Source organism: Carlito syrichta, unplaced genomic scaffold (assembly GCF_000164805.1).
Source record: "Carlito syrichta isolate Samal-C Ts95f unplaced genomic scaffold, Tarsius_syrichta-2.0.1 Scaffold313082, whole genome shotgun sequence".
Taxonomy (NCBI): domain Eukaryota; kingdom Metazoa; phylum Chordata; class Mammalia; order Primates; family Tarsiidae; genus Carlito; species Carlito syrichta.
Window position 1 is genome coordinate 341308 of NW_007257178.1, and position 26174 is coordinate 367481.

The 26174-nt window shown below is 36.7% G+C and overlaps 1 protein-coding gene across 1 annotated transcript in view; it reads right to left on the reverse strand.

Annotated features, from left to right (window-relative positions):
- The window catches only part of PTH2R (parathyroid hormone 2 receptor), a gene marked incomplete at its 5' end in the record, with an annotated part of 48460 nt that overhangs the window by 13814 nt on the left and 8472 nt on the right, over positions 1–26174 (reverse strand). Inside the window, 2 exon segments of the mRNA XM_008070132.2 lie at positions 13736–13802; positions 24706–24766. Of these exon segments, the coding sequence (XP_008068323.2) occupies positions 13736–13802; positions 24706–24766 (128 nt within the window).

Below are 26174 nucleotides of genomic sequence, written 5' to 3' on the forward strand. Positions count from 1 at the left end.
GGTTCTCCTCTCCCCAGTGGTATGTGGTGGAGGCTTTGTTGAAGATGAATTGGTTGAGAGATTGAGGTTTTGTTTCTGGAATCTCTATCCTGTTCCACTGGTCTATATCCCTGTTTCTTTACCAGTACCAGACTGTTTTCATAATCGGACTGAACATGAATGGACTAAATGCACCACTAAAAAGACACAGAGTGGCAAGGTGGATTAAAAATATGCTGCCTACAGAAAACACATATCACTATAAAAATTACTCAAAGTTAAAAGATGGAAAACAAATTTTCAGGTGAACACAATGCAAAAGAAGACAAGAGTCTTGATTTTAATATCAGACAAAACAACATTTAAGCTACCAAAAATTTAAAAAGATATGGAATGATACTACATAATTATAAAGATTCAATCCATCAACAAGAAATATCAATCCTAAACATATAAGCACCCAACACCGGAGAACCAGCTTTCATAAAGCAGACACTAAGAAAACTAAAAAAAAAGATATTGACTCTAATACTATCATACTGGGGGACCCAATATCCCACTAACAACCCTAGATAGATCATCGAGACAAAAAATCAACAAGGAAATCCAGAACTTGATACTCGACCAAATGGACTTAATAAATACCTACAGAATACTCCACTCCAAAATCACAGAAAATACATTCTACTCATTACCACATGAAATGTACTTCAAGATTGACCACATCCTCAGCCATAAATCAAGCATAAACAAATTTCATAAGATCGAATTCCTGTCATGCACCTTCCCAGAACACAGTAGAATAAAAATAATTATCCCCAACAAAATTCCCCCTAAATTCACAAAGACATAGATACTAAACAGCATGATGCAGAAAAACTCCTGAGTCAAAAAACAGAAATTAAAACAGAAGTCAAAAGATTCTTGGAAACAAATGAAAATGAAGACACATCTTACCAAAATCTCTGGGTTGCCAGGAAAACAGTACGAAGAGAGGAATTGATATCTCTGTGACACACACTGAGAAAATAGAAATATTACCAGTTAACAGCCTAACAATTTGCCTAAGAGAACTAGAGAAAAAGACCACTAAACCCTTAACTTTAGCAGAAGAATTCAGATAACCAAAGCAAAAGCCCAAATACAGGACATAGAAAATGAAAATATCATAGAAAAAAATCAATGAAACAAAAAACTGATTCTTTGAGAGGATAAACAAGATTGATGGACCCCCTAGCCAGATTGACCAAGAAAAACAAAGAAAAAGCTCAAATTAACATAATCAGAAATGCAAAAGATCAAGCCACAACTGACTCCAAAGAAATACAAAAGATTGTCTGAGATTACTGCGCACACCTGTGTGGAAGCAAACTTAAAAACCTAAAGGAAATGGAGAACTTTCTGACATCACACAATCTTCCAAGGTTGAAACAAGTAGGAATTGAGATACTAAATAGACCAATAACAACACAGGATATTGACTCTGTTATAAGAAAACTACCTACAAAAGAAAAAAAATCTGGACCAGACGACTTTCCAGCAGAATTCTACAAAACAGACAAGGAGAAGCTGATACCAATCCTACTGAAAGTATTCTAGGTAATCAAGAAAGGCAGAACTCTCCCCAAATCATTTTATGAAGCTAACATCACACTGATACCCAAACATGGATAAAGGTCCAACAAAGAAAGAGAACTACAGGCTAATTTTCCTGATGAATATAGATGCAAAAATTCTCACATGATTCTAGCAAATCGGATCCAGCAACACATCTCAGAAATCATCTACCATGATCAAGTAGTCTTCATGTCCAGGATGCAGGCTGATTCAACATTCATAACACCATAAATGTAATTAAATACATCAACAGATATAAAAACAAAAACCACATGATTATATCAGAGGCAGAAAAAAAATTTTTGATAAAATTCAGCATCCAAGCTTGATAAAAACCCTTGAACACCTAGGCACAGAGGGAACATATCTCATAATAGTAAAAGCCATCTATGATAAACCCACAGCTAACATATTGCTAAATGGACAGAAATTGGAAGCATTTCCCCTGAAAACCATGACATGCCAAGACAAGCTGCCCACTTTCACCCCTTCTGTTCAACATAGTATTGAAAGTCCTAGCTAGAGCAATCAGACAAGAGAAGGAAATAAGGAGTATCCAAATAGGAAAAGAGGAAGTTAAGTTATCCCTCTTTGCCAATGATATGATCCTATACCTTGAAAATCCAAGCGATTCTGTCAAAAACCTCCTTGCACTGATAAAGGACCTTGGCAAAATCTCAGGGTACAAAATTAACATGCAAAAGACAGTAAAATTCTCATTCACCAACAAACCAACAACAAACAGCAGAGAACCAAATAAAAAGCACAATCCCTTTCACAGTAGCCACACACACAAAAAGAAATACCTAACCAGAGAAGTGAAAGACCATTACAATTAACATTACAAAACACTGCTCAAAGAAATCAAAGATGACAAAAACAAATGGAAAAATATTCCAATGTTTACTGATTGGAAGACTCAACATTGTTAAGATATCCATCCTACCAAAAACAAACTACAGATTCAATGCACTACCCATTAAATTACCAACATCGTTCTTCTCAGACCTGGAAATGACAACACAGAAATTCATACAGAAACATTAATGACCAAGAATAGTCAAAATCAATCTAAAGAAATAAAGTGGGAGGTATCACAGTTCCAGACTAACTACTTATTTTTCAATGGAAGATTTTAATAAATTTAAAGACTTGTTCAAAAGTAAACCACATATGAACTAAAACAAAGAAGTCAAAGTTTTAACCATGTAATCGCTGACTACTCAGGCTACACTACTTCTTAGACTTTGTTCCTAAAGTTCTCTTTGCCTGGTTCCTTCTTCCCTTCCCTCCACTCACCCTTACGAGGTCTATTTTCAAGTTTCAGACTTAATGTCACTTTTTGTCAGAAGCACTTGTCACATTTAAATGTTTGCCTAAGCCACTACGTTTTACCAATAAGAAGAGAAATGAGTATATCTTCTTCCCCACCCTCTCACCTCCATTGTCTCACATGTGGCCTGCAATGTTCTTGGTGTTTCATTAAGATTTGTCAAATGAGTGAGTGAATAAATGAGTGAATAAGATACGCATGCTCCACACACTACTTATATTGGGATAAATAAGCATATCCCTCTTCAGTGTAGAATTCTCACTTCTAAGTATGTCTCACAAAAGATAGAATCAGAGAAATAAGTCAACACTCAGATATAGAAAATTGACTGTTATCAAATCTCTATAAAACCATCTCTTTACTTGAATTTCATCCATGCCTTTGGATACATGCTGGAGAGGGGTGTTTTCTCCCTATTCTTGATTTTTCCTCCCAAGGGAAGGACTTAAGTTATATGCACATCTTTTCTCTCCCCTCCCCCTTATTCTTTCCATCCTTGGAAATGGATTGTAGTATTTGATGAGGACATGTGGGAAGAGATATTGAGTTTGCTTGACGCAGCCCATTCTTCCTTATCTTGGGAACTTGCGGTGAGCAGAATTCCTCTGCAGCTTCTCCAGGGATCCTCCCTCTCAGCATCCTGTGCCTGGAATGGGTGGATTCTGATTGATTATGAGGTTCTTCAACACGCCCACTTGCTTAACAGACCTAATTTCTAGCCCAGCCTCCAGCAAAAATAAGGGTTTTGTTTTGATTCTCTCTCTTCACCTTGCTTTATATCTCAACTTGTTTAGAAACAGGACAGCATAGAGAGATGTTATATATTAGTTAGCCTCAGGGACTCTCTGAATATAGCATATTTTCTCACTCCCTGTGTTGATTTGATTTGCATTATCAAAAACATAAGACATTTTTGTTTTGCTTATTCGCATATCCAGACTAAATATGGAACATTTAAATAATAGGCAATAAATTTCCTAATCTATTACTATATCAAATACTATAATTTTATTATCATTATAACAGGTGTAAAGACAAAATATACAGCCCATTTCTTATCAGTTGGAATTTAATTCAATTTATTACTTAGGGATAAGCATCTATGGTAAATGTTAGTGATTTAATTTCCTTTGAAGCTCTATTCGGACTGATTTAGAAAAGGAGAGGAGGTCTGAGAGGAAGATTTTTCTCTGGGGAAAAAAATCAATTTGGTATTTGCAATTGCATCAAAGATCAGAGACTAAATTTTTTTAAATTCCTTCCTTAACAGTCATCTCTGTCAGCTTCATCCCCTGTTTTTTAATGTTTGTGCCTCCTGTAAACAGCAATTGGGAGAAAATGATTCATTGACCCAACAGCAGCTGAAAAACACGTACCCTGTTGACTCCTTTTCATACTTTAAAGAGTATACTGGATATGATATTTTAAAAACTTATCATCTACATTTCCTTTCTAAAGGCCTTTATTAGAAATACCATCTTGTTCTTTCTGCCCAAATTCCCTAAGAATTCCTTTGACAGGTATGCAAAAACAAAACATTTACAAGGAAAAAAACAAAAGCTGGAGTTGTATATTTAATGCAATCTGCGTAGTATGCAGCCTCTTCAAGTGTCACCTACTTGGCTCGTCATTTAAATTAGATTATTACTCATATGACGAGCAAGCCCATGACGAACACTACAAAGTATTTATTGACCAGAAAAATTCGTTCTTAGCTTGCATACACAATGATAATGTGAGGCTAAGAAGGTAAACATCTAAAAACAAGTAAATACATACCAATACAAAGTTAAACCTTTTATCCTAAAGCTAACATACTTTTAAAAGCTGTAAGTGATGCCATATACATGGAAATATTTTTCCCATAAATTCAAAAAAACAGTTTTGGGATGCAAATGAAAATAACATGACCACAAAGTATGAGTCTTTGTTTTGTCACACCAGCTGTGTGAGCTTTATCTGTGTGGGCTGTAGTTTCCTTCAACAGAAAATGAAAAGATAGCATGAAATAGACTCAAAAGTTTGGTCATTTTCTTGCTTTCTGCTCTTATTTCACTCTTTCCCTCTTCCCAGTGCCCAAAGTATCTACTTTGTATGCATGTTTTATTTTTTTCACAAGTATATATTGAGTGGTCACTCTGTGCCAGGAAACTTGCTAGGCACCAGAATACAGAAGTTCAGAAAAAAAGAAAAACATGGTTTTCGTTCATATAAACCTTGCAGTTTTGTGGGGAAGGTGGACGTTTAACAATGAGAAACGTTGTACATGGTGATGTTGCTGTAAAGAAAAAATGCCCCTGTACTCTGCAGAGTATGATCTGTGATTCAGTTTAGAGTGGGGAAGCATGAAGCTGGTCACAAGGAAGAGGGAGCATTGAAAAGGAATAGAAGAAGGCACATCCAATCCTTCCAGAAGTACAGTGGGCCATACACAATAGCCATGAGAGGGGTAGAGGTGGACAAGGTCAAGAAACTGACAGGAAAGCAACAAAGCTGGGGCATAGTGTGTAAAGAGGTATGGGCATGAGTGATGGGTCTTTTCTGGATTATTAGGGGCGTTATGTTTTGTTATAAGTGCATGGAGCTCACTGTGTAGGGACATCGATCCCAAAGTTAGAATCCCAGCTCTCACATCATAGGCGGGTGTCTTTGTACAGATTCCTTATTTGGAGTTATTAAGAGGATTAAATAACCTGATGTGTATAACATGCTTTAAACAGTGCCCAGCACATGGTAAGTACAATGTCATGTTTGTTAGTTTTATCTTCATCCTTTTTGGCTTCACAACCCAGAACAGTTCGGAGGAAGGAGCACCGAGGAACCCTAAAGTTAAGTTCTGGGCTCATTTCTTCCTTTACAGGCTAGTTCTCGATGAAAGGGAGAGATATGAGCTTCATGAACCCTGAGATCCCTCGAGGGTTTAAATCCCAGGAGGAACATACATAGGGGAGTTCTGTCAGGAATTACTGCAAGATCATTTCATATTCAAATTAACCCAGAGACTTTAACTTCTGCTTAGAAGATAGTACAAAGTCAAACACAAATTAAAAATAAGAGGCTTAATTCTCGCTGTTGAAAATGGAGGAAGAGATTTATCTTTCTTTTTCTCAAAGTATTCACCTTAGAAAAATGTAAGTACTTTCTCATCTCTTTGAAATGGATGTAAATCCTTTTGAAGATGAGATAGGCCTTTTGGTAGCTTTATGACTCAGAAATGTCTTTCTCAAGGACTTGGATCCCATCTCTTCTAAATGGAAACATCAAGGGAGATAGCATCCTTGTCTCCAGGTTTTTGTAGGGTGCAAGCCCAGCCGAACTTCTGTAGGTGCCTGTCTTTAGAAGTTGCAAAACTTCCTCCTGCCATAAACGACAAGCTTGTTGTTTCTTTCAGATAAAACTAATTTGCCAACACAGGTGTCACCCTCACTACCATGTAGAATTAGGATGAACTATGTGTGATAAATGGTTTTGCCAAGTCCTCTTTGTTCAGGACTAGTTATTATTTCTCTTGAAAATGTGTATATAATGGGCAGCATCTGCTAAGTTATATAAAAGGTGAGTTTATTTCTGCCCTTGCAATCTCAGCACAGGAGTCTCCAACTCCCTGGGCTGCGGGGCGGTACTGGTCCGTAGCCTGTTAGGAAACAGATCACACAATATATAATAATAACAAAAGAAATAAAATACGTATGAATAAACAACCAAAAAGATAAAAGGCTTGCATATACAAAGTTATAAAACACTAGTGAAGGAAATTAAAGAAGATACAGATAAGTGAGAAAACATCCCATGTTCATGAGTTACTGTTGTTAAAATATTCATACTATCCAATACAATCTACAGATTCAGTATAATCCCTATCAAAATCCTAGTGGCATCCTTCAAAGAAACAGAAAAAGCAATCCTAATATTCGTATAAAACCACAAAAGACCTTGAGTAGCCAAAGCAATCTTGAACAATAAGAACAAAGTGGGAGGCATCACACTGCCTGACTTTAAAATATACCTCAAAGCTACAGTAATTACAACAGTATGGTGCTAAGCATAAAAAAACACATACCAATGAAACAGAACAGAGAGCCTAGGAAAAAATTCTTGCATTTATAGAAAATTGATTTTTGACAAAGGGGCCAAAGCACACAAGGAAGAAAGAACAGTATCTTTAATAAATGATCCTGGAAGAACTAGATGTCCAAATGCAAAAGAAAGAAAGTGGACTAATCTCACACAATATACAGAAATCAACTCAAAATGAATTAAACACATAAATGTAATACCTGACACTATAAAACAACTAGAAGAAAATATAGAGGGAAAACTTGGCACTGGTCTAGGCAATGATTTTTTTGGACATGACATAAAAGCACAGGCAACAAAAATGACCAAGTGGAATTGTATCAACCCATAAAGCTCTGCACAGCAAAGGAAACCACAGAGTGAAAAGGCAGCCTATGGCATGGGAGAATACATTTGCAAACCATAGATCTGATAAAGGGTTCATATCCAAAGTATATAAGGAACTCAAACAACTGAATAGCAACAAAACAAAACCTGACTTTAAAATGGGCAAAGGAGTTGAATAGACAATTCTCCAAAGAAGAATCTAGCTGTAGCTCACCAAGCCCCAGATGAAGGAGAAGAGACATGAGTAAGGAAGTTTCTGTGCCATGCAGACAGTCCACAAAATGACCTAAAAAAAAAGCTACAGCAGCCACTTACAAGCATGTGCCTTCTACTGAAGGGGTGAGGAAACCTCATCACTGCAGACCTGCGACTGTGGCACTCCATGAAATTAGACGTTATCGAAAGCCCACTGAACTTCTGATTCACAAACTGTCCTCTTAGCACCTGCTGCAAGAAACAACTCAGGACTTCTCAACAGATCAGCACATCCACAGCACAGCTACTGGTGGTCTGCAGGAGGCATGTGAGGCCTACCTGGAGACACCCACCTGTGGGCTCTCCCTGCCGAATATGTCACAATGATGCCCAAAGATGCCCAGCCAGCCTGCTGCCTTCCTGGAGAATAAGCTTAAGAATCCACTATGAGATGGGAAACATTTCATTCTCAAAAAATATACATATCCTTCCTCATAGTTCTGAATGTTAGATTTTTTTTCCTATGGAGTCAAAAGGTACCTAAGTATATGATTGAAAATGGAAAAAAGAGGGGACAGAAATCTAGTACTGGCAGTTTTTCCATTTTCATTTGTATGTGAATTTTTGTTTTTTAAGTTTTCAGACAAAGTTTATTAGAGAAAGAAGGGAGAAAAGAAACAGAGACATGCCAGAGTTGGCATGGGTAAAAGAAACTGTCTGTGTGTGAATGTTGAATGTAAATGCAGGAAAGTAAAGCATTGATGCAAGTTACATGTTTCAGTGAACTAGCTTCAGCGATTTAACTTCATAATAATTCTAAATAAATTTGCTAATTTTTTTTCTCAACAATGCCAGCATTGGGACTTTTCAAAAATGAGTAAATTTCTTGTTGACAGCAACTACATGGTGACTGCAGCATTTGTATCACGCAGTAGATTCGACCCATTCACTTTTTTTCTAACCAAGTTTTCCTACGTGAAGTACATGTCTTTAATGTTGTCTGTTTTCGGTGCTGTTCTTGTAAGTTTGCTATCAAAATACATTAAACATCCCCTTTCAGGAGGGGAAAGAGGCCTGAGGAAGCAGCACCCCACACCCAGTGACAGGTTGCCTGCCTGAATCTAAGACTCAGCCAGAAGAATGAAGAGCACCCCACTGTCTGCCACTCTCACACACAGCAGAGCTGCCTGATGACCTTTAAGTATGTGCTTGGTTTAATACTCTGCTGTCTCCACCTCGAAATTCTTAATGATTTTTTTTTAAATAAGAGACCTTGCATTTTCATTTTGCACTGGACTTTGCTAATGATACAGCTGGTCTGGTCCCCCAACTTCCTCTACCAGGCTAGCAAGTAAACCAACAGAATGGGCTACTTCTGTGGAGGATCCAGAGCCTGGAGGGAGACCTGGTCTGAAGCACTGATGCAAAGAGCAGACCTAAAGCTGGGGGTAGAGGTACTGAGAAAAACTCTTTGGCAAACCAGCCCCCACAAAAGCACAAAATGACACTGAAGCCTCAAGGGCACTGTTAGCTGTATCTTCCTGAGTTGTGAGCAAGCACCAGTATCTGAATCTTCCTGAGTTGTGAGCAAGCTATTAACACATGAAAAATAAAAACGATAACCACTAACGCATAGAGTGCCATGTGCCAGTCACTGTTTCTAATGCAGTTCAGTGATCATTTAATCTATATCATTCTTCCCACCTTACAGATGGCAAAAGTGAATCCTAGTTGAAATCACTTGTCCAAGGTTAGCCTGCCCAATACAATTTCAGCCTGCACACTCGACAAAGGGGCAGACTGGCCCAAGAATCTATCTATGCTTTAACTATTGTGACAGTGTAAAGTGGTCAGAAAAGGTCAACTGAAGAGGTTGCCTTTAAATCTGGGACCTGAAGGGAGAAGGAACATTAGGCAGGTGACAAGCAGGGGAAAACTCTATCAAGCTTGCAGAATAGCACAGGCAAAGGACCGGGAGTGGGAAACAGTATAGCAAGTTCACAGAAGGGGTCGTGATACAAGATGGGGGTAGAAGAAGAAACTGGATCTTGGAAATGGGGAAATGTATCCCAGGTGTAAAGGGAAAGTGCTCGCAAATTCATACCCTGGTTTCTGGTCTCTTTTGCCTTGGAACGCTCTCAGACCTACATTCTGTCCACCTGCCATCACTGTGGCTAAACCCCCACCCAACAGACACCACCATTACCTGGTCATCCCTACCAGCCTCAGCCAAGCTCTGGGATCTTTCTGCACTGAACACCTAATTCCTTCACTCTTCAATCTGTAAACCTTTGGTTGTCACCACTCGCAGAATGAGGTCTCAATTCTTTAGTGAGGTTTAGGAGCACTTTCTGTGTCAAATTCCTTCCTGCTTTGCAGGTTCAGCTCCTGACATTATTCTACACACAACCTTGGCCCAGATGATCAGAATGCTCTGTATCTCTCTCCCAACTTATATAAATAAATACATGAAAGACTTTTCCCTATTAACCACCACAGTCTTTGCTCATGATTTTGTGTTGATTATGAATCCCACTTACTTCCAAAGTAGATACTCAATGCCTCCTCTTTTTCTTTTTTTAAATTTTCTGAAAGCTGATCTTGTTTATGGAGCTCTGATCTTTTGGAATTCTGAGTAAAATAATCACTGTCCCTGGACCTCAGGTTTCAAAACATATCAACTTGGATTTACTGTTCCAAACACTCGTATTTTCAAGATTTCTGTGTATGCTTTAAGTTGTTCCTCTGAACCACTACTGCTAGTAGTCTTTCTGCCTGGTATTATACATCCAATATAATTATCCATGCAGGGCCTTCAATATTCTTGCTACCAAGAGAGAAAATCTCCCTCGTGGAAGCTCTCTGTTCTTGAGTTTTGCCTTCTTGTCTCTTCGGGCATTTCCCTCATGTTACTGCAAACGAAGTTTTCTTTTATAATTCTATCTTTTATTTTCCTTAGTTTTCCATTTGGCTTTTTAGATTTTCTCTTTCATAACTCAACTTTCTCTAAATTATTGATAAAGTAAGTGGAATATTGATTTCAAACCGGACTCAACATTTTATGAAAACTTTCAGATACACTAGTAGATTGTGAATAAATTAAGAAACTTCAAAGGAATTGTAACAACCCTGAAGTGTAATAATGAAATAAAAAGTTAACTCTCTGTGAACAAAAGGTGTTCTTAAATCTCATCTTTGATTTTTTAGTTAAATGAACTTTGGACTATTGGAAAAGTACTTAAGAATAATGGCTTTGGAACTATCACAATTTTAGTATAAGAAGACAAAAATGGCTTTCCACCTTAACATTCTTCAAATTTTATTTAGTGTACCATCAATTCTAGTTATTCTTCACCAATGGTAAATCTTTTAGAAGTTCTTTAATCTCCTGACTTCACTGTTTCACACTGCAACTTAGAAACTCCAGCAAATAAATTATTCAGTCATGTTGATGATGTAATATAACTGCAAACCAACAATAAAGTTTGGGGTAAAAATCAATTATTTTAAAGAAAAATGCCCTAATTTTCTTTTCTCCACTATCCTTTGCTTTGATGCCTAATGATTCCTTTTATCAAATGGATAAAATGATACATTTGTATACTTAATTATAGTATACAAATGTAGGTAGATGTAAGAGCATTAAGCATTTCTTATTAGTCCAATACAAAACACTGAAGACAATAAAAGTAATAAGACATGGATTGTTGCCTTAAAAAGGTAATGGAGGAGCAAACATAGAGATGGAACTTAAGGAAAATAAAAGATTTGAAAGTATACATAATAAAGCATTGATAGATAAAAGGGAAATCAGAGTGTTTAATTTTTATCTTTAAGCACATTGATTTTCTCTCAGGAATATAGTTGTAGTTCTGAGATGGTTTATCACTAGATTAATATAGCAACATTTTATTTACAATAAAATTAAAATTATAAGAGTTGATAAATTTAAGTCATTCATTCATTTACCCACAACCCAGTTTTGAGCTTGTCCTAGGACAAAGGGAATTGATTCTCATTAGTTAACAGGATATTTTAGCAAGGTTACAAACTGGCTTCACTAAAACGTTCCATATTCGAATCCCCCTTTAAACATTTACTTCAATGGGCCTCTAAAATGAAGATTCCTTTTGATCTCTTCTATTTTTCTTTCTGCATTTTTTCTCATGAGGTAAATAAGCTTTTATCTGACTCTTTGTATGATTCTACAAAACATCAACCACATTAATATCTGCCTTTCTGGACCCAGCATGCCAATATGCTGAAAAAGTAGGTAACACATTGTTCAAACGAAAACAGAATAAGAAAAGTAAGAAACTGGAGCACAAAGAAAAACACAAAAAATGATCAGGTTGCTAAACTGTTTTCTAGTGATTTAACATTTAATATTGGAACATCAGTCCTCTTTTTAAGTAAGATGCTTATAATCTGTATTACATTCATCAAACACCAGAAAAACACAAAGTGGTAAAACTTTTTTTATCAAGCCGAGAAAAGCTGATGGCTTAAAGTCTTCAGTGGAGGTCGAGAGTAGACATCATTCTGGTAAGTTTTGTTAGACATAAGAAATTGTGCAATTTTCATTCACAACAGCAAAAACATGGAACCAACTGTGTTGCCCATCGAAACTGGACTGGATAAAAAAAAGTGGTACATATATACAACGGACTATTATGCAGTCATAAAGACGGGCAAACATATGGACTTTTGCAGTAACTTGGATGGATTTAGAGCCTATAATACTCAGTGATCTATCACAGAAACAAAGGACTGAATACCACATGTTCTTTCTCATAAGCAGACCCTGAACAATTACCATAATACTATAAGAAAGGGATTGGCAGCAGCGAGATACTGCTGGGGAGGTGAGGGGAGGTGGGACACATCAATAAGGGTGACTGATCTCAAATCAGGCGAAGGTGGGACCAAAGAGAGGCCCAAACTTTACCTGTACAATGACCACCTGCATACCTAATTCTGAATTGTACTCCACATCTTTAAATTTTTTTTTAAAGGGCAAAAAAAGAGAAAGTGTGCAGTTGTGTTTTCCTTTGTAACACAGATAAAATATCCAGTTGAAATCACACAGACAGGTAAGGCACAGTGCAACAAGCACTGCCAAGGCCAGTTTGATTCCTTCTCGCCTATTAGAATTCTGCAGGACATTTCTTGGTATGGCATGCACTTAACTCCTTGGTAGAAGTATGCCAAAAGAAGGCTTTAGGCAATGCTTCATAACGGCTCATACTATTTTATCATTCTCTCTCAGTAATTTGTCTGTTCCCCTGTTCTTCCATCTTTTCCTCCCCACCACCTTGACCTTCTACTAGGTGATCAGAACATCAAAGTGGAAAAAAATGATATAATCAATGAAAAAGGGGATGAGATTTAGAGACCTACAGCTCTCTAAATGTAAAAATGCTCATAGATATTTTGAAGTCTCAGAACAGCCTTCAAGCTCTTGTTGTTTAAAGGAAGGGTAAGTGTTTTCTGCATGGGTATCAGTGTCAACCACAAATACGAGTCTGATCCCATCTGAGACTCGCCCAGCAGCTGTTGCTGTACACGTGAGGGTTTTCCAAAACTATGGTAGAATAAAGTGAAGAGAAACTTTGGGATTTAGCAGAAGTTTAAATACAAGGAGGGACTTCTGAAAACGTGGAATTTATTCTTTTAATTGTACATTTATTCTTACGTGTTTAAGCTTCAGTGACCTTCCAAGTACTCTCCACTTGATACAATTCACCCATTTAGATGGTTTTTCCACCGTTCAAAACCGTTTTTGAACTTGTCAGTTTTTACGCCTTTCAGTGTGTCTGCCATTTTGTGTGTTGCTCTTCCACATCAGCAAAATATTTCCCTTTGAGAACGCTTTTCATCCAGGAAAACAACAACAAAAGTCACTCTGGGAGAGGTCAAGTGAATAGGCAGGATGGGGCACAGGGGCTATGCTGGTTTTGGTCAAAAACTGCTTGAACACTCAGCACGGTGGGGACCTGTGCATTTTCATGGTGGAAGAACCACAACTTGGGACGTTTCTTCCACAAATTTTCTCTCACAACGTTAGTGGATACACCGATGCTGATGGGTTCCTAGAACACTTACCTAGTGAGGGAAGCCTGTACTCCAAGGGGCCCACCCTCCGAAAGATAATTCCAGTTTAGGGGGGGAATTTCCTTCTTTTTTTATACAAACTTTGAAACGTACCACAATAGCTGCTAAGATTGGTGCTTGGTAAATCCACTTGATGTCTCCAGCATTAAGTTCCCAGCACCTGAGACATAAAAAATTAAATCAATAAATTCATGAATAAATGGGCAAGGAAAATAGGTAGTGAGAATGAAGTAGCGTTTCAAGTTTTACCAAAACCAAATTTCTGACTAAGAAACAAATAGAATAATTGTACCTTAAAACACTCAGACCAGTAAAACAAAACATGTTAACGGACATTGGTTTTCACACTATTAGCTACCTTTTGAAGATAAGAGAATTATAAATATTGATGAATTACTTTCACAGAGAGTCAAAACCATGCTTCCAGAGCCACACAAAACTATGGTCTTCTAAATATGGTGCAATTGATACTTCACTTTTCTTATATTGGAATGAGCCATAATAAATAAAACTTGTTGATAAAGTCCTATCTCTTTCAGAAATTACAGCAATGCTACTTTATAACTTTATAAATTGTAGAACACCAGCAATAATGCCAATCATTCTTATCCATAACATGTAATTAAAAAAACTGAATGCAAATAATTCTAGCTCATAGAAATAAAAATTAACTGTATTTGCTGGAATGCAATTGATTAGTATTCTGTGAATATTGAGTAGGTTTTGCACTTACTCATAACTTTTCACTATTCATTTTATGAATGTAAAGATGAGGTTCTTTGATTTCTCCCTTGAACCAATTACATGTTACTAGTATTCTCATTAATTAGTGAGTTAACTTTTGAAGGTGTTTATTTTATGTTTGTATAAAAGCCATGATTTTGTTTTTAATATTTATTTGTTTGTTTGTTGTTTGTTTCTTTATTGAGTGAGAGTCTCATTCTTTGCCCAGGCTGGAGTGCAGTGGCATGATCCGTTCATCGCAGTCTCAGCCTTTTGGACTCAGGTTATCTTCCCATCTCATCTTCCCAATTAGCTGTGACTTTATGCCTGGCTAATTTATTTTTATTTTTGTAGAAACGAGGTCTTGTTATGTTGCCCAGGCTTGTCTTGAAATCCTGGCCTCATACAATTTTCACACCTTGTCCTTGGCCTCCAAAGTGCTGAGATTACAGGCATGAGCCACCATGCCCAGACTTTTTAATTTTAAAAAGTTTATTTATAATGGTATTCAATAAAAATACTATATAATTTGCCTATGTTATATTTTTTTCTGTTTCCCTTCCACCTCAGCTGAAGTTTACAAACATGTGCAGGAATCACTGTTGTTTTTCGGCTCCGATGTATTGTAAGTGCCTAAAATGGTATGTAGATGATCAACAAATATTTGCTGAATTAACTGACATAAATTGAATTCAAAGTAAGTTTGATTCAACATCACTCAATCCAGTTTGTGCCGGTAAATGTCCTACCTAGAATAAACAGCACAAAATTGATTTTTAAAGTCTACTCTACTTGAAACTTTATGTAGCACTTTGAACAGTATTTTTTGTTGTTGTTTAAATAAAAGTCTTCACTTTTTCTTTAGATAAAAACCAGCATTAATTGTGGCAATGGTAAATAATATCTCATAAAGAAATTTGGGGTATAGAGTGATATTTTTTAAAATTCTAGATTATAAACTTATCAAGAAGTTACTTTTTATCAATGAACAAATTACAGATAGTAAAATGTTATTTCAACTGTTCTCTAAAGGTCAAACAATTTCAGTACATATCTAATAACTACATGTTAAAAGTTTAACTTGTATATATAGGCAATGCATTCTCATTTTTATAATCAAACTACATCAAAAGACAAAAATTGAGATGTCTTTTTTCTCTCCTTTCCTTATAAATAATATATTTTATTACCTTATTGTATATGCTTTCAGTGTTTCTTTATACATATGTAAACAAATGCAAATGCTATATTCTAACTTTCCTTTATCTTACAAAAATGTAATGCATGTACTGTTATGCAATTTTCTTTTTCATTTTTATTTATTTATTTATTATTATTTTTTTTTTTGAGTTGGAGTCTCACTCTGTCACCCAGACTGGAGTGCAGTGGCTGCTCCCGGCCACCGCAGCCTCAACCTGCTGGGCTCCGGTGATCCTTCCGCCTCAGCCTTCCGAGTAGCCGGAATTACAGGCATGCGCTACCACGCCCGGCTGATTTTTTGATTTATTGTAGAGATGAGGTCTCGCTGCCCAGGCGGGTCTCGAACCCGCGGGCTCAGGCAATCCACTCACCTCAGCCTCCCAAAGGCGCGGGATTACAGGCTGAGCCACTGAGCCCGGTGTTCGTTTTCATTTTCAAAGAGTAATTTTTATTTCTTTTCATATCAGTACTTAGCGCAGTAGTATAGCATTCCAATGAGAGAAATATACCCAAGATATAACTGTGAAATACTACAGATAAACCAGCCAGAACTCTATACAAAAGTATCATTTTGGCCCAGGCAAACTGAAATCTGCATATTAAATAGTCTTGAAATCTAAATAACATGGAAATTGAAGATCAAGAAATCTAACACTTGCACATTATTGAACATTTCAAGCGTTATTTACATGCATCTATTTTTCACATGATTTAACTCGACAAGAAAAATAAAAGACAGTGTTACTGAGTTGTGCAAAATGTGTATCACACTACTTAAAAAAAGTTTTTTCCTATAAGGAAGGCGACATACACAGTGTGAATATAAACCGAACGTTGATTCAATAGTTACTAGGCTTTTGGGGTTCCATAAATTTTATTTTCCATTTTTTAACATTTGGTAATATCTTCACTATTTTCATTATTTGCTTCAATGACATTTCACCATGGTATCGCCTGACATACTGGGATCCAATTATACAATTTTGGCTTACAAAATACTCGTAACTGAAAGTAGGTCAAAACAGGCTTCCTCTAAAAATATGAAAAAACTTGACTCTGATGGCTTCTAGTGTCAAAGTTTTAAATTTGAAAGGGAACTGAGATTTCATTTAAGGAAAAATGCTATAAATGCTTGTTTTAAACGAACTCTTCAATATCCCAGCTCACACTGTGTCTAACATGGCCCAGAGACTACCTTCTGTTCCGATCTTTTAACATAAATTTTAATACTCTAGGAAATGTAGTTCTGGTTGGTGAAGCAAGAGGCAGAACGGCCTGACTAGAAAGTAGAACTTGCTACAGCCAGGGTCAGAAATAGATGTACTGCTCGGCCAGAGGGAACTGGAGAATGAATCTGACTGAATACTACATTCTCTCCACAACACACAATCAGTAAAAGGAGAGGAAGTAAGAGAGGCCTGGCCCCGAGAGCCTATGCGGATGTCCTAGAAATGTCAGAGGGCATCTTTTCTTGGTCCCTTCCATGGCAGATCCCACCTTTTCAGATAGATGATGAAACAAAAATATAGCCAAGAAGTCATGGATTTACCTGTTCATTGGCATCTCTTATCTCTAGCGTATGAGGCAAGAAGAAAATAATAAGGTATCTTGAAAGGTATGGTTGCTTTTGTAAGTAAAAAGAAAGAGAAGAATATGACTTTTAAATTTCATTTGTCTAACTTAAACTACTTAATTATCTTAGCCATCCCTAGTCAAATTACATTGTTAATCTAATGTCAGAACTGAAAGAGAATTTCTGTGTATATTCAGCAGAGTTTAGAGTATTTTTAAAACTAACTCTGACCCATATATCTATAAATGGCCAAGATGCGGAGAAAATTAGGGTTTCAACTATAAAAAGTCACATCAGAAAAAGCTGAGTCTTAAATGTAAGAGACTGGGATATGAACCCATCCATCTTTTGGAGATACTTGAAGTCTGATATTTCCACCTGAACACGGTGACATGACATATATATATATATTCTCCACAAAAACTTTGTCGGAATGCTGAATTTTATTGGAAATGGAAACAGGCAATTTTGAAATCATGACTAGTAGTAATATAATTTTGTTTTTCATGCAACATCAAATATAAAATAATACCTTCACCAAATAATTCCAGATTAGGACACCACAGAATTCAAGATTTTATTCTGAGTAATGTACAAAGAAAATGAAAGATTTTGCATGGTGGAGTCATGTGATCTAAATTATATTTATTTATTTTATACTAATTATATTATTATACCAATTATATTTATTTTATATTAGTTATATTATTTCAATTATATTTATTTATATTTATTTTACACTAATTGAACTGTTTAGGACATTATCAATTATATTTTTCAATATATTACATGCACTGTGAATCTTTGCCTCAAAAATAATTAGCACATTTAATTTTTAGTGAAAAGACTTCTGAAAACTAACATTTGAAGATTTTGTTTGTGATTTTTAAAAAAATAGGTAAGATAAAAAAAGATAAAGCAAGATGACTAAGAAAACTAATTCAGTATAAAATGCATTATGAATACATATGATTTCATTCTGTGCTCAAGGTCTGAAATATCTGTTATAATGGATAAATTAGTCAAAATTCTGCTCCAGGCTGGTTGTAGGCTTTGAGAATGTATTCTAATGTCTCTGAGTATCATTTGATTTATCTCTAAAATGAAGCATTCGTAATCTCTATTATACAGTTATACACCTCAGAATACAATTATTATGGCATTCATTAGTACCTTCTTACTGGCTCAACTTTCCTCCCACAGAAATTACATAGCAGATGCTGAAAGTTTTCTTTGAGATTTCCCATATCACTGTGTAAATATTGCAACAACGATAACAATGTAGATACCATTAACCCTCAATTGTTAACACAACCAAATGACACCAAGCAAGTAAAAATGCAAAGCCAATAAGTGTTACAACTGAGGGAAGCTGATCAATGGGGAGTTTTGGAGCAAGCTGTGGGAAGGCTGTGCCAGAGACCACGAGCTCTGTGAGGTTCTGATTTTCAGGAGCAGTAAGAGCCAGGTTCTTCATAGAGCGCAGGTGATGATGTCGTGTGGCTTTTTTTTTTTCAGTGCTTAGCAGACAAAATAATTTCTGAAAGAAATACCCAGTAATTCAAAACAAATATATTGACTCAAATTAAAGAAAGGGTCCCATGAGCTAAAAGAAACTGGAATCGCTACCATAAAATGTCCACAATCCTTGGGTATCCAACTGCATTCTGTTAACATGAGAGAATGCTCAGCATTACTACAAATACAAGTTAAAACTATCGCCCTTTAAATTGCCTTTCTGTCTATCATAAGTGCATTCATCTGCTCCAGCAGCCTTAGCAAAATACTATAGACTGGGCGACTTAAACAACATACATCCATTTTCTCACAGTCTGGAGGCTAGAAGTCCAAAGTCAGGGTGCCAGCATGGTCTGTTTCTGGTGAGACCTCTCCTCCTGGCTTGTTAGACAGCCTCCCTCTCACTGTGTACTCACGTGACCTCTTCTTCGTATGTGTAGAGACAGGCAAAGCAACCTCTCTGTTATCTCTTCTCATAAGGACACTCATCCTTTTGTATCAGGGCCTCACTCTTATGACATCATTTAACCTTAATTACCTCCTTGTAGCCCTTATCTCTAAATTCAGTTACTTTGGGATTTGGCTTCAACATATGCATTTTGGGGAGATACAATTCAGTCCACAGCAATAGGCTTGGCTATGAGAGCAAAGAGCGGGTATCAGGATATTTTTCCACTTTCTCCTTTGCTTTATTTGACTCATCATTGCCAAAAATAGAAATAGTATAAAATCTGAACGTTTCAGTGTCTATTCATCATATACACCCTCAAGAGAAACACAGACAACTGGTGGGGGTGGTGGTCAGGCCAAAGTCCATTTGAGCAAACTGAAAACCTTTAGCTGGTAGCCTGCCCTGAAGTCAGCTATGGACGTATGTGGAACAGAAGTAAAAGCGACTCAAAATCTGTCAAACATTTATAAGAAATGGCAAGAGATGGGTTGTCGAGACTTTTCTCTATTTATAAATAATGATCAGACCTTAGAAATTACTGATTCTTTACTCACACTGAAGATAACAATGAATGTTTCTCTAGAAGTTGGAGTTTACAAAATCCTTTCATAATCGGCTCTCATCTGATTCTCAAACCTAAGCCTCTGCAGACTCACAACTTTAATCATGACCAAGAATATTATTACGGATGAGAAAAGTAAGACTTGGGAAATGACCACAGCAAATGAATAAAAGAAAGACCACATCTCTTAATTACTCAAAACTTGCATAAACTCAAATTTTATCTCAGTTACTCAAAACTTGCATTAACTCAAATTTATCTAGTTAACAGACACTGAGCAAATGAGGAGGAAAAAAATGACCAAATGGATCCATAAGAATTGATCAATATGTCTTGGAGAGTTCTTTACTGTAAAACAGAGAATTTCACTCATTCCCATTTGAAATTCAGCTTGTTGGAAAAATGAGACAGTGGCACAAGCACATCAAGGGAAATAAGATGGTGGATAAGAAAGAGAAATGATGTAATATGCATAGTAAATGACAGGAATTTGATGAAGATTTTATAGAGTGGAATAGTAGACATTAAACATACTAAAGAGGTAGAGCATTTTTAGCTATGGTTTTCATTTCGGAACATCAATAAATATAGATATATTTAATTTAAATCATGTGAAGAAGAGAAACATGTGCCAGTAGACAACACTGTCTAATTCAATTTCGTGGCTCATTAATGGTCTATTCAGGGTTTCAGTTTCTTCCTGTTCAATCTTGGGAGGCTGTATGCTTCCAGGAATTTATCCATTTTCTCTAGAATTTATAGCTTACAAGCACAGAGGTGTTCTTAGTAGTCTGTGAGAATGTTTTGCATTTCTATGGGATTGCTTTTCATGTTTTTGTCCTTTCTGACTGTGCTTATTTGGATCTTCTCCCTTTTTTATTAGTTAATCTGGACAGTGGTTTGACAATCTTGTACATCTTTTCAAAGAACCAACTGTTCATTTTGTTGATCATGTGTGTGTGTGTGTGTGTGTGTGTGTGTGTGGTGTGTGTGTGTGTGTGTCTCAATTTCATTTAATTCTGATCTGATTCTAGGTACTTTTTGGTTCTGCGAGTTCTGAGTTTAGTTTGTTGTTTTTCAGTTCTTTAGGTATGACATTAGGTTGTTTAAGATCTTTCTAATATCTTGATGCAGGCATTTAGCACCATAGACTTTCATTTTAACATTGTTTTTGAGGCAGTCCAGAAGTTTTGATATGTGTGTCCCTATTTTCATTTGCTTCAAATATTTTTTATTTGTCTTGATTTCATTGTTTACTCAAAAGTCATTTGAGAGCAAGTTGTTTAATTTCCATGTATTTGTGTGTTTTGGAGAGTACCTCCTGATATCAATTCTTATTTTGATTCTGTTGTAGTATGAGATGGTGCTTGGTATGATTTTGATTTTTTGGAATTTATTGAGACTTACTTTAGGACTATCCATGTAGTTGTTATTAGTAAATGTTCCATATGCTGATAAGAATATATATTATGTGACTGATGGAGGAAGTTTTCTACAGATGTCTATTAGATATAGTTGGTCAACTGGTTAATTTAAGTGCAGAATTACTTTGTTGGTCTTCTGCCTCAAGGATTTGTCTAATTCTGTCAGTGGTATATTGAAGACCGCCACTATAACTGTGTTGCTAAGTCTTTTATTGTCTAGTAGTAATTTCTTTATAAATCTGGTGCTCACAAGTATTGGTTGTACATATATTTAGGATAGTTAAGTCTTCTTGTTGACTTGATCTGTTTATCATTATATAATTTCCTGCATTGTAATATTTTGCTATTATTGGTTTAAACTTTGTTTTATCTGATTCTAGAATAGCAACCCCTTATCTTTTTTGTTTTCCATTTGCATGATAGATCTTTCTCCATCCCTTTACCTTGAGCTTATGGGTGTCTTTAAATGTGAAATGGGTCTCCTGAAGGCAGTAAAAGGATAGATCTCAGTGTGGTTTTTTGTTTGTTTGTTTGTTTGTTTGTTCAGTGCAACATGTTACTCTTTGTCCTTTAGGTGAGGCATTTAGGTCATTGACATTTAAGGTTAATACTGACAGTTGAGGTTTTCTTCCTCTTATAGTGTTGTTAGCTAGTTGTTTCATAGCCTTGGTTGTGTGGTTATAGAGTCTGTGAGCTATGTGGTTATGTATGCTTTTGTGGTAGGAAATATCATTCTTTGGTTCCATGTTTAGAACTACCTTAAGTATCTCTTGTAGGGCCAATATGATAGTGACAAAATCTCTTAGGGTTGCTTGTTTGAGAAATACTTTATGACATCTTCATTTATGAAGCTTAGTTTGGTGGGTAAGAAATTTTTGGCTGAGGTTTCTTCCCTGCAAAAATGCTAAAAATGGACTCCCACTCTCTTCTGGCTTGTAGAGTTTCTGCTGAAAAGTTTGCTGTTAGTCTGATGGGTCTCCCTTTATAGGTGATATGGTCCTTCTCTCTAGCTGCCTTTAGAATTTATTCTTTCACACTGATCTTGGATAGTCTGCTATAAGAATGCACTGTGGGGATGGTGGTCTCATTTAATATCCTGAAGGAGTTCTCTGAATGTCTTGTTTCTGCATGGTGATGTCTTTAGCAAGATTGAGGAAGTTTTCTTGAATTATGACCTCAAGTACATCTTTCAAGGTGCTTTTACCTTCTTCTTTACTTTTAGCAATGACAATAAATCATTGGTTTGATCTCTTTGCATAATTTCATTTCTTGAAGGCTTTGTTCATTTTTTAAAAAATCTTTGAGTTAATTAAAAGGAACAGTCTTTAAGCTGTTAAATTCTTTCTTCTGCCTGGGAATGTTAAGATTTGTGACTTTGTTTTCTAAATTGCTGAGGTGAATTTTCCAGAAGTTCAGTTTGATTCCTTTTTGAGAAGGGTCATGGCATCTTTTAATTCCTAGGTTGTTACTATGTCTTCCATGTTTAGGATTTTCACTTTCTCTTGGATCTCACTGAGTTTTTCTGCTATCCTTATTCTGAATTCTGTATCTGTCACTCCAGACAATTGATTTTGGTTAAAAGTCATTGCTAGGTTGCTGGTGCAATCATTTGGTTTTTGTAGTACCAGAGTTATTGTGCTAGTTACTTCACATCTGAGGGTGCTGCTTATTTTATTAATTTTTTTAAGCTTGCTATCATGAGATGGGTTTTTAGTTTAGCTTGGTTTTCTTTTTCTTTTTTCCCTTTTGAGTATAGCTGTGGCGTGTGTTGTGTGTAGTCAATTGACTTTGTTTTGGGTACATTCAGAGGGCCACTGCTCTGTACAGGTTCCTTGGTTGCAGATAAGATTGCACAGTGACTATCTCAGACAATATTTGTTGTAGCAGTATATTTTTGTTAGGTGGTATAGTTCAGGTTGCAGACCAATATATAGAGCTTAAGAACAAGAGCAGGCAATGGCAGTGGCGGCTGCAAAAGACTTGCGAGCAACTTTATGTATCTGCGCTCTCAGAGAGGGTGCCAGGTCTTGGCCTCAGTATACAGGCAGAGGTGAGGCCTCTGCACTGGGGGCCAGAAGTAGGTGAGCCCCATCTGGCAAAAAGCAGAGGAGGCAGGGGCGCTGAAGTATGTGCAGATCGCTCACTACTTCTCTATACTGTGGCCATGGAATCTGTGCTGTGGGCCCATGAAAGTGCACAGCTCACCTGCTCTCTCCCTGGAGCAGGAGCAGTAAGGATGGGCACAGCAGAGGCAGTGATGGCAGCAGACGTGTTTGCAAAAGGGCTTACTGATGACCTCTGACAATGAGCTCTAAGAAGGGGTACTGAGCCTTGGAGCAGTGTTCAGACATTTGTGGGGCTACCACACTGGGAGCCTGAAGCTGGAAAATCCTCTTAGTGAAAAGTGGAAGGGATGGAAGGGCGAGGGGAGCACAGAGTGCATGCTGCTCACCTGTATTGTGGTTGCAGAGCCCGTGACATGCATGTATTATTATCTCTGTTTTCTAAATGAGGAATGGATACAGAAAGAGGTCATGTGTCTTTGCCACTGTCCCCAAACTAGCAGCAGCTGAACTAAGACTTAAACTCAGGTCTGTCAAAATCTAAAGAAAAAGTAATTTACCATCATCACCGATCATCATTGCCCACAATTTTAAAATGCTGCATTAAATTAGCCCCATGCTGCTGGAAAAATCCTAATGACTCACAGTTAGAGGTAGATTCCACTTCTCATATGCATTTGCTTTAACATGAAACAGAATAAATTCTGCTATTGAAGATAAGAAGATAAGTGGGATAGACGAAACCCAAAGTTTACATTTAATATAGATAAGCTATTAATAAGTAGAGCCCATAAGTAGGTTCTAAAGGTATACGAGGCAACTGAGTACTAAAGATCATGATATCCTAAATATACAAGATCCACCAACTATCCCTAATACACAGGAAGTGCCAACTATTCTTGAGGTCTTAATTCAACTAATGATTAGCAAAACCTGTTCTTACATGTCCTTTATCCAAGACAAGAATCACACATAAAACCCAGAGTTACTCAGTAGGCTAATTAGAAAGCTATCGCTAAAAAAAAAAGAAAAGAAAAAAGAAAGAAAGCCAAGGTACTTGTTCCCGTGTCTCTCTAAGACAGAATGTGTGTGTCACGGGCCCTGTGCACCTTCTGCTTGTAGGTTCCCTTCCTGCCACCTCACCTCTGGTCCTCACAACATCATAACCAGCAAGGAAAGGTGATGTGGCAGAGAGTATGAGAGGAAGTATAAACACTGCCAATTCCAGAGATGAAGTGGTGTATCCACTTGCTTGTGCTCCATCCTCAGTGGATTGCCTTATCCATCTCTTTCCTTTTGCATTTCACACTATATTTTTAAGATTATTTCATAAACCAAGAAGTTTAAACATCTTAATCTGGCCATGAATCTTCCTTTCCATGATCTCTGGAATATCTTGCTGGTAGTGTAATGCATCAAGGTAATTTCCCACATGACATCCCTAAAGAGTAATGGCATCAAGAATAGCAGCAAATGTGAATTCTGAGCAGGAAGTCTGCGTCTTGAGAATGGCAAAGGCTGTCTCTCTTTTTTTCTTCTTTCCCCTTACCTTGCATCAGCCAGGGTTGCTCTTGCCACAGCCCATGCTGCAACAAACGCTGCTGGAAAACCTGCAATCAGAAAAGGATTCAGAGACTGTATTTTTTTTTTAAATTAACATTTTCCCCTCATACTCACCACGCCTAAGAACATACTATTAGCAGTTGAAAGAGAAAAACAGACCTGAACTCTATTGATATGTGAACAAGAAAAGTCTACTTAAATTTTCATCATGTCAACTTGAGAATTATGTGAGAACATGGATATTATTTGTTCCGGAAAGTCTGAAGATGACAATTGCCCAATTTTTATTTGAGAGAAGTAAGAAAAAGCCAGAAGAAAACTGAAGTTTCTAGGGTCAGAGGTAGGCAATGGTTGGTGCATTTACTTTGATTCCTGCCACATTAACAACCACATGCTTTCAAGGAGTGAAACAAAAAGGAGGGAGGGGAGTTCATCAGAAGTTGAGGGATGCAGTTGTTTTAAAACATTAGAACTCTCTCTCTCTAAAAGAGAGAGACTAAAGAGGCTATATAGCCAGTTATGAAATCGGTAAGTTTTGAGTAGTTAAGCCTCTTTCTTTTTTTTTTTTTTTTTCTTTTTCGGTTCATAGTAGCTCAAAATAGAAGTATTTGCATGCATCAGTAGCTTAACAAAGAGTGACTGCTGTGTTAGTTTAGTGATTTGAGCATAAGATATTTGTCCTTCATAAATGCTGAATACCTCCTGAGCTTGTGCTATCAAAGTCATTATACTGACTTTCCACAAGTCCTTTGTTCCCAGTAAAAGTTGACTGTTCAGTTCCTGTTACAGTTGACTAGACTCTGATATTGAACCAAAACCATAACTTTGGTGAAACAATGCAATAGAGGACTGAAACATTTAACAGATGACTTTTCATTATGTGGCATTTATGAAAGAAGTTTAAATGGATGCATAGAGACAATAATGGAAACAAGACATTTCAGAAGCAAGGAAGCACCTTAAAAAGGGAGAAATAAATATTTTTATCTAACCTATAGTACTTTTTTCCAAGCATAATATTACTTTTTCTCCTTTTTCATTTTAATTTCAGGGAGTACACGTGAGTGTTTGTTGTTACATCAGCACGTTGCATCATGGTGGGAACTGGGATTCGAGTGTACCATTATTGAACAATGTACACCACAGGTAATTTTTCAATCCTCACCCTCCTCCCACTCACCCTTACTTTGGAGTCTGCAGTGCCTATTATTTCCATCTTTATGTCCCACGTATACATAACAATGTGTGATATTTAATTTTCTGCTTCTGAGTTAGTTCACCTAGGATAATGGACTCCACCTCAATTTATTTTGCTGCAAAAGACAAGATTTCATCCTATTTTATGTCTGCATAGCAGTCTACGTTTTGAATATATCGTGTTTTCTTTATCCAGTCAACTTTTGATGCACATTTATTTTGGTTCCATGACTTTGTTATTGCAAATAGCACTGCAAT